The sequence below is a fragment of the Tursiops truncatus genome, chromosome 17 (genome assembly GCF_011762595.2).
Source record: "Tursiops truncatus isolate mTurTru1 chromosome 17, mTurTru1.mat.Y, whole genome shotgun sequence".
Classification (NCBI taxonomy): domain Eukaryota; kingdom Metazoa; phylum Chordata; class Mammalia; order Artiodactyla; family Delphinidae; genus Tursiops; species Tursiops truncatus.
Window position 1 is genome coordinate 28,080,623 of NC_047050.1, and position 10,029 is coordinate 28,090,651.

Below are 10,029 nucleotides of genomic sequence, written 5' to 3' on the forward strand. Positions count from 1 at the left end.
TTCAGTGAGGCTGGCAAATCAGTGCACTGATTCAGGGCTTGGGATTCCAGCACAGTCACCTGGAGTGGCCACTCCAGATAGACCTGGATCATCATGATCTGCAGAAGGCTGGACATCTTCTCTGTGGCTGTGGAGATTAGATTTCATTAGCCTCTGCTACTTGACTTTACCAGAGAATTATATATGTCCCATCTGGCTTTAGCCATAATGATCTGGTATAATGAAACATGAGTAATAGCAAGTTGTAAATATTTGTCTTATTCTTCTCATATCCATACTCTTTGAAAAGACACCTCAAAATATGACTTGTGGAAATACACAACTGCTTGTATATGATACCTGAACATATCTCCATAGAGTGCGGTTATAAACTATTGCCTATTTATTATGAAGGACCTGCATCACCTCTGTCTCCCATCCTGGCTAGTACTGTTAAGAGAAATATTTTAGGCTTCAGGTAAATGATGATGATGGAAACCTAATATATATGTCCTAGTCTGAATTTCCTTGACTCTTTGATTAGGTGACTAATGAAACTTAGAGAATGAAGGCTCTCTTTCTCAACAATTTAATACTTTGTACTCACTCAAAACAGCAAAACAGACACCAAAAACTTACTTGTGTGGCAATATGTTTTTAGTGAACGTTTTTGAGACAGTAAAATTATTCAGGTAATTTACCCAGTCTTCATTTTACTACTATAGACCTGTGCTTAGTCTTAAAACGTAATATTAAATCACAAAGGGATTGCTAAATAATTTATAAAACAAGCTTATAATAGAAAACTTTTCAGCAATTAAAAATAGTGACATAGATATATCTATTGACGTGTGAAGGATATATATTAAGTGATAAAATAAGGTTTCAAAAGAGTAAGTATAGTTGAGCTTATTTTGCAATGAAACGTGTCAAGCGTGTGTACTGGTGCATGTGCATATAGTGCTTGTACATAAGGAAACATCTAGAAGGATATACTCCATAATGTTAACAGTGGTTATATTTTGTGATGTGATTTCTCGTAATTTCTGTTTTCTTCTTGACACTTTGTGTACTATATGAAGTTTGTAAGATAATTAAGCATTGTGTGTGTGTGTGTGTGTGTGTGTGTGTGAGATAAGAAAAAGTAAGCCCTTGTGTTGAGAAATATGCCTATATCGCTTAAATTGTATTGAAATATTATAAGTGGTTGAAGACTCCTAGTCTTTTCCCAGAGTTAGTTGCTGACAAGGCACACATATGGTGAGAGAAAAATCACTGTTTAAGGAAAAGAGTGCATAAAAGATGAAAATTCTGTAGGATGAGTACCACATGGTTCCCTTGAAAATTTGGGCCATGTTATATTGGAGTGCTCGTGAGTATTCAGTGTAATTCCAAGAGCTGGATGACACCTATTGAGGTAATCTAATCCAATGCTTCACTTTATAGATGAGGAAACTAGAGACAATAAATGATTTTCCCAAGGTCACACAGCTCACTAGTGGCAGAACCGGGACTGGGACCCAGCTTGGAAAACCCTTTCTACTGTCCCATTATGCCTTTGCATTCTCTGATTTCTAGATATGTACTCTTTAAACCACATTCTAAATGTTGTTTCCTCTTATTACTTTGATCTTCAAATGAAGAAAGCTTATATACTTAATTTTTGAACCCATAGGTATTTGTATTGTGATAAGAATCTAGCAGAAGGGTTGCTTTATGATGTTTGTATGACCCATAACTTAGAAAATTTTCATTGTACATTTAGTGTACATTGTACATTTTCATGTACATTGTGTACATTTTCATTGTACATTTCATTGTACATTGTACATTTAGTTCCCAGTAGAAGAAAGCTTATAAGTTTCTTAACTTTCTGTGCAGGGCAATTCATTAACATTGGCATGACTTTCTATGCTAAAACTAATTCTTCTCTTTTTTTCGACAGCTGGCCACATTCCGCACCCTCTTGTGTACAGGGGAGGGCAAAGCAGCTGCTTTTTTGTTGAGCAATCACCGTCCACCACAGCCTCTGAAGGGCCGAAAAGTGAGAGCCTCTTTCCATTAAAAGTTGTCACCAACAGACCACCCCAAACGTGTCTGTGGAGAGAAAACAAAACAAAACAAAGCAAACACAAAAACCCCTACTAACAGTTCTTTCCTAGAATTCTAATTTATGGGGTGCCATTTTGCTGTCAGTTTCAGCACAAAGAAAATCAGATCTTTTTAATCAAACTAACTTAAGTCATCTGTCTCAGATTTGCAGTTTATAAGCAGTATATACTTGGGTATATAAGCAGTAAACACTGGTGTGTTTTAAAACACACGGAATACATCTACTTTAACCTGCGTGACAACGTGGCAGGCGTTGCAAACCTCAGAACGTATTAAAAATCTTCCCTTGCCATAAAGACAGATCAGTCACATCTCTCAGTGATGTTTGGTGAAAAACTTAAATGCATTCCCAGAATGATAGGATTGTGGTACCTTTTCCTAAACAAGGGATTCCGCTTAATATCTTGTTATCATTCCAATTCATAAACGTAGATACTATTTCCTTTTAAAGTGAATTTTCATTTGGATCGTGTTGCTGCTTCTCACTGCAGGATACCTCTAATAAAATGAACAAGAGGAGAGTTATCAGGGTGGGGGTGGGATATAGTGAATTAAAGCATCTATTCCACAGCTCAAAAAGAGTCAATACAATTTTGGTGAGGAATTCCCCAGGATATAAATGGCTTTTTAAACTTTAATGACTTATGCCATACATCGCATTCACTTGGTGATGTTAATGATAAACTGGCTAATAATTGATCAGACAAATTGGTTGTCAATTTATAGCATTAGCATGGTTTGAAACAGATTACAAGGTACCAGTGCAGGCAGAGCTGCCCATGGGCATGAGGCACAGATTGGCTAATTTTGTCCTGTGTTTTGGCAACAGAGCAGGGAGCAGTCCTGTGAAGGTCATTGTTTTGTCAATTGATGGGGAAACATTACTTGAGTTTCATAGATATAATCAGTCACAAACCCTTCAACCCATTTCCATGGCAACACCCCTCTCCCCTTACACACATGTCCCTCCATCTCTTAATTTTGTAAGTTGGCTCTTGATATTCACTTTAACCTATTATCTCTTGTATATTTTTGTTTGATTTTGGTGAAGGAGGATGGGGGAGGTCCTTCTGCTCTTTCTGGTACAAATACAGTGACACTAAGCATTAACTTAATCACGTTTAAGACTTGAACACGTGCTACACTTCTGTCATCTTCTGGGAAAAGTTTAACTGAGTTTCCTTAATTTTGATGATTTATTAAGACACCTCTCTTCCCCTGAATGTAGATTTTAATAATTGGAAGTATTCTGTGATAGTCTTCTTCTTTTTTTTTTTTTTTTGACTGCACCACATGGCTTGTGCGATCTTAGTTCCCCGACCAGGGATCGAACCCAGCCCATAGCAGTGAAAGCACCGAGTCCGAACCACTGGACCACCATGGAATTCCCTGTGATAGTTCTTGATAAGATCACCGATTATCAGTAAATTGTATAATAATGATAGATATGATTGCATTAAGATGAGTTCCTGAAGATGAAAGCTCCTTTGTTTTTTGTTTCCCCTTCACAGTATCTAGCTTGAGGCCTTGCAGGAGATTGACAAGTAGCAAATATTTAATTAATTGAATATTTAAAAAACTTTATTTTGTATCTTTGGTAATTATCTTGCTGCTTGCAATCAAATGCACTATAAGTTCATGTAACAAGTAAAGTGCAAGTTATCCCTTGAAAATTGTTTTTTCTTAAAGGAATACTTGTTAAATCTACCTGTGTAACCAGAAGTTCTCACTGGTTTTAAAAATACCAGTGTTGAATGAATTTCTTTAGTTTGGAAAGACATGTTGTGAAGTATCCTAGTCAGAGAAAGAAGTCTGTTTTCTCAGAGAAAGTAAATAGCATGTAGGATGGGGATTCTAATTACTGTGTATGAGCATTACCACTTCATAATTTAAGCTTTCTGCTACAGTATTCCATCAGTTCTATGCTACAAATTGGACTTTAGTAGACTAAAAACATCTACACAGCACTGATTTCCTTGAAGATTATCTGATAATTTATCTCTTAGAGGCAAAAAGTTCTAAGTGTTATCTAAAGTCTAAGTTGTTATCTTTTGAAAAGATTAAAGAGTTGTAAATACCAGCATGGATAATCTTGTTTCCCACCTGTATTGGATTTATATGTGTTAAGCATTTTGTATTTTAACTTAAATTGGATTCAACCACAATAAATATTACAAGACAAACTTTGAACTTGTATATGCAAGATACAGAATGAGATTACATTTTTACACTTTTTATTTAGAAAACAATTTCAAACTCACAGAGAAATTGTAAACACAATTTTTTCCGCTGAATTATTTGAGAGTAAGTTGCCAACCTGTTAATGCATCATCCCACAAACTTCAGTGTATATTTTCACAAGTTAGGACATTATCCTACAGAGCCATAGTACAGCTAAAACAACCATGAGGTTAACCTTGCTTTATTATCACTGACTATGCCATTCGAGGGTAACTCGTTCACTTAGCTGTGTTTCCTTTGGTCAGGCACTGGTCCTCAGTCTTTCTTTGCTGTTTATGATTTTGACACTTTTGAAGATGATAGGCTAGTTATTTTACAGAATGCCCCTCAATTTGGGTTTGTTCGAGATTTCCTTGTGATTAGATCCAGATTTTGCATTGTTGTCAGGAAGATCACAAAAGCAATGCTGGGTCCTATCAGGCAAATTGATTTGTCCTCTAATGGAGTATATTCACTTCAGCACTTGATTAAGATGGTGTCTGCTAGGCTTCTCCACTGCAAAGTTACCCTTTTTTTCCTTTGTAATTAACAAGTATTTGTGAGGGGATGTGCTTTGAGACTATGTAAATATCCTGTTTCTGATTAAACCTCCAATTTATTCATGTTTCCACTATGGATTTAAGGGATCCCTGTTTTATTCAGTGGGCTGTAAGACTGTTATCACTATTACCATCTATTCTCACATGCATATTTTTCTTAATTGGCCAGGAGGAGCATCTCCAAGCTGGCTTCTGTGCCCTTTTGACACTTTGTCCCCATGTTCTTATTTCTGACAGCAGTGTGATGTTCCTGGCTCAGCTCATTCTGCACCTTCCCCTGCCCTGGAATCTAACATTTCTCCAAGGAGCCCTGGTTTCTTTTAGTGGAAAATAGTATTGAAAAAACTAACATCTGGGTGCTAGATGGGTGCATGGCTATTGGAGCACTGCTACTCCTAGATCCTCTCAGTGAACAGAGGTCAGGAATGCACACACAAACACACACGCACAATGTGTACTCACATGTACAACATCTATATTTCTGCATCTATATTTTTAAAAATCACAATTTCACACTCATATCTCTAATTTCTTTTTTCTAACATCTTTATTGGGGTATAATTGCTTTACAATGGTGTGTTAGTTTCTGCTCTACAACAAAGTGAATCAGTTATACATATACACACGTTCCCATATGTCCTCCCTCTTGAGTCTCCCTCCCTCCCACCCTCCCTATCCCACCCCTCCAGGCCGTCACAAAGCACCGAGGCAATATCCCTGTGCCATGTGGCTGCTTCCCACTAGCTATCTACCTTACTACGTTTGTTAGTGTGTATATGTCCATGACTCCCTCTCGCCCTGTCACATATCTCTAATTTCAATCCAATACTACAGGGTTCATTCTAGTTCTCCATTTCCATATTTCTAATCCCCTTCTCCAACAGTGAGAAACCTGGCTCTCATTATCCTCAATACATTTACTTCTTTGGCCACTTCTTCTGTGTTTAACCAGTATCCCATCACCACTTCCGACCTCTCACGCCCACAGGCATGGATGCCCTTTTCTCTCAGCTTGGATTGTGATGTCCTGCACTGGGCTGCCTTGTCCCCTGAGAGGAGGTGGGGCAAGGAGGGGAAAGCGAAAAGCAAGGTTACATTTTGAAATACTCACTGGACTGTTCACAGGGAGGTTCCTTATTTCTAACACAAGGTTATTGAAAATGTGGCTTTGCCTATACACATTTTATCATAGGTGGCAGTGAAATGCAATATTTTGTAAAAGGTTTTTAATACCTCTGAGTGGAGCTGCAGAAAATGTAGACCAAGGAATAGTGGTCTCATTTCAGAGGCTAGAAAGCCATCCAGGCACTTGGATAAGTATCACAAGTTGTTCTTATTTTAGATTTACTGAAGAAGATTAAATCCCTTATGTTGAGGTTTTTAATACCCACTGAAATGTAAACTCCCCTCAGAGGATAATTTTTACACTTTAGTATAACTGATTTTTACATGACAGGTTTTGGTGGGAATAAAGACTGACAACGGAATGTCAACATGATATAAAAGAGTCAGTGGTCTGAGTGTTTGGATAACCGAGATGAACTTGAGCTACTTCACAATTTTGCTTACGTGCCTCATTCTTACCTGCACCCTTACACTTTGCACCATGATTGATGTATAACGAATACTCATTGTTGGTAAATGGAATGCATTCTTTATTGAAGTAATTGGAGATTTCTCTGATGTGGCTAGGAACTCACCTCTACCTTCCTAGAGAGGAATTATAACAAGCAGAGTTCCCCCCAACTCCTGTCATGGGCTGAGAGGAGTCTTCTTGCCCGACCTGTCCTTGCTTAACCACTCCCACCTCCATAGGTCACCCGGTGGAAGAAAGTGGGTACATTAAAGTTTCTTGTTTCAAATGAGTGTGTTTTCATTACAAGTGCCTTTGGGTGGAAAGTGGGCCAGTTTGTCTTAGCTGTTTTCATGGAGTGAGAGTTGCAGAAACTCTGGGTTTGTGACTCAATGAGATCAGATGAATCATAAGTCAACCCCAAGTTCCTTATGGAAGGTATGACCTAGAAAAAAGGACTTGTATGTTAACAGGGACTTCTGAGAATAACTGTCCTTATGGAGGTAATTCTTGATCTGTTACCGGCTTATACTGGAGGGTGTGGGAGGGCCCCATACACAAACACATAACTCAGTGGTGCTGGCATTTAAAAAACATGACAGTATCAGTCAGGTTCCATCAGGAAAACAGAACCACCCAGTATTTCAAACAGAGGGTATTAAATGTTTGGAATTGATTATACAAGTAATGGAAGATGTTGAAAAACCAAAGTGGACAGGAAACCAAGAGATTAGCAAGAGCAGGAAGCTTTCAGTTTCCTCAGGAGGAGGAAATGTTCCTGGAGCCCAGGAGCCATGGCCATCAAGCTGAAAGCTGAAGTTTAAACTAATGTCCTGACTAGGAGGATCTGGTTATTTTTTGGAGAGACACAGCCACTACCTGAGTCCTTGCTTGAAGTAGAGAGAGGAGGAGAAATATTGTGGCTTCTCCCTTTATTCCATCCTCTAAACTCCTACTGATACTCACTGGTAGAACCTATCCAGAAGTCAGATAGCATGGAACCATGAAAGGTCATCCTCCTGTTATACAGAGCAGACCAGTGGAAAGGTCCAGGAACAGATCTGAGAAAAAATGGGCTTAAAACCATCCAAGGCACCAACACCTGGGAACCTCTATTATGCAGGTCAAGCAAGTGACTATGATGCCAGGCTGGAATTCTCCAGAGATGAAAGACCATTTCCAAACTTTTCTCCTACTCCGGAAATTTAATTTGATCACAAGTTTTCAGGCATCTTCTATGTGGTAAATGTCGTGCTAAGTACTAGAGATATAAAGATTAAGATATGATACCTTCTCTTAAACAGCTCAAAATCTAAGACAACTATAAAAACGAATTGCATCAGACAAAATGTTAAGTATTTTAATTTTAGGTATCTGTAGAGTGCTAAGGGAACATGGAGAAGATGGAGCAATTAATTCTGGAGAAATTAACAAAGACATAAAGATTTGCAAGTGTGGTATATTTGGAAATTGGGCTCTCTGGTTTTCTATGTAGTTTTGTACCTGGTGCTTGGGTAGGGAGATGTGTCAGTGAGGACTCCTTTGAGAGCAATGGAAACTTCAATACAAAATGGCTAAAGCAAATAATGGAATTTATTAATTCACATAATTGAAAGGTCCAGGGGTACAGCTTGCTTTCATCATGCTGAAACCAGGGATTAAGATCAGGCCTCGATCTCCTTTCCTTTTGGACACCTCCGCCTCTGTGGGTGCCATCAATAGTCAGACTCGCCTTTCATATTGGAAGGAAGGAAGGCTCCACCTATATACTTAAACATCTCCTGCAAGCCACACCAGTGACAAAAGGAGAGCTTCTTTCTCCAAAGACTTAAAATTTTTTCTATCTACTTTGAATTCTCATTTGCCCACATTGAGTCACATGCCCATCCTTAATCAAGTCATCTTGGCCAGTGTATTTCTATCTGGCTTGGGAAAGCATGTGGAGTTAGCCCTTTCCCAAATTGTACAGACTAAGAGTGTTCATGTTTGTGTGTGTGTGTGTGTGTGTGTGTGTGTGTGTGTGTGTATGTGTGTGTGTGTATGTTTGTGTTGGGGGTGGGTGACTGCGGTAAAGGAAAACTGGGGTTAGTACCTGAAGAATGGAAAAAAGATTATGGGTGGCAAAAACAAAAGATTGTCTACTCTGAAATAAAACAGTGGCTGAAGTAGGGCCTGAAAAGAATAAAACTCAGGAGATAGTTTAGTTTTTCTAGAAAATAACCATCATCCATCTAAGGAGAATCAAGTACCTCAAGTCAAATGCAAGGTCAGCATTTCAAGAAGGGCACAAGATTTAAAAGTTTTCTACTAATGCTTTGATGAAGTGATAAATTGATACTTTCCTACAGTGATGAAGAAGCACAGGGATTGTCAGAGTGAGGTACCCAACCTGGAATTGGGGAACCTGGCATTTTCAGCGGGACAGAACTACTTGCTGACCCAATCAGTGGGTCTTCCATGTAGGGTTCATGTGCACACGCTGGATTCTGACCACTGTGGTCTGTCTCCTGCTGGGCTCTCCCAGGTTCCAAGGAGGCAGAGGTGTCTTTGTTAGAACTTGTCCTCACCTCTTTTAGCCTCCTTTGAATTTGTCTAGCAACCAGTGTGGATTGATCATGCCTATTGTTCACAATGCCTTGTCTTTACAGGCGGCTCAAGAAGCTTTGGTTGAAAGAATTAATGAGTGAGCACAAGAATGAATAAGAAGTGCTCTGATTTTGTGTAAAATCAGCACATCTTGAAATCTATTCTTTCTCAATAAAATAACAACTGCCCATAAGTTATTGACCTAAAAATCCAAGCAACTTGTTACCTAAGGAAATGTTAGTGTATCAGTTGTGAAACTAATCCAAGATAAATGGGAGGGGGGTATAGGTTGCACTGTTGTGTTGTAACTAAATGGGAACACCCTCTCCCCAAGATCATCTCCAGACAAGTATCGCCCTTCTTGTAAAAGCCAAGGTCCTCATATCTCTCCTCTTAAAACCTTCTACTGCCATCATCTGGACAATCAGGGAATTTTCTTCCACAGCCCATGCCAGAGACCAGTGGTTCTCAAAGTCTGGCCAGAAGACCCCTGAGGGTCCTGAAACACTTTCAAAGGGTCAGTAAAGTCAAAACTATTTTCTAATAGTCCCAGGATGCTATTTGCCTTTTTCACTATTGGACATTTGGAATGCTGGTGCAAAAGCGATGATGTTTAAAATTGTTGGTTTCTTAGCATCAGGGCTGTGACTGTAAATGGTATTTGTAGTCATTTTTTCTTCATCACCATGAAATCATAGTTTAAAAAGCCATTTTCTCTTAAAAATGTCCATGTCCTTAAGTAAAAATGATTAGTTGTGTTCATATTATTAAAAATTAATTTGAGATTAATTATTAATCTCAACTCCTGAGGACATATTCTTTTTTTATGGCCTTTTTAAAAATTAATCAATTTTTATTGGAATATAGTTGCTTTACAATGTTGTCTTAGTTTCCACTGCACAACAAAGTGAATCAGCTATATGTATACATATATCACCTCTTTTTTTGATTTCCTTCCCATTTAGGTCACCACAGAGCACTGTTTATAGTTCCATGAGC

The 10,029-nt window shown here is 38.5% G+C and overlaps 1 protein-coding gene across 2 annotated transcripts in view; it reads left to right on the forward strand.

Moving 5' to 3' along the window:
* Positions 1-4,281, forward strand: part of CA13 (carbonic anhydrase 13) — a 31,280-nt gene extending 26,999 nt beyond the window's left edge. For both annotated transcript variants that reach the window (XM_004320540.3, XM_019926312.2), the window contains one exon: positions 1,925-4,281. In XM_004320540.3, the coding sequence (XP_004320588.1) occupies positions 1,925-2,044 (120 nt within the window). In that variant the 3' untranslated portion in view covers positions 2,045-4,281. The remainder of the gene's footprint in view (positions 1-1,924) is intronic.
* Positions 4,282-10,029: the final 5,748 nt, after the last annotated feature.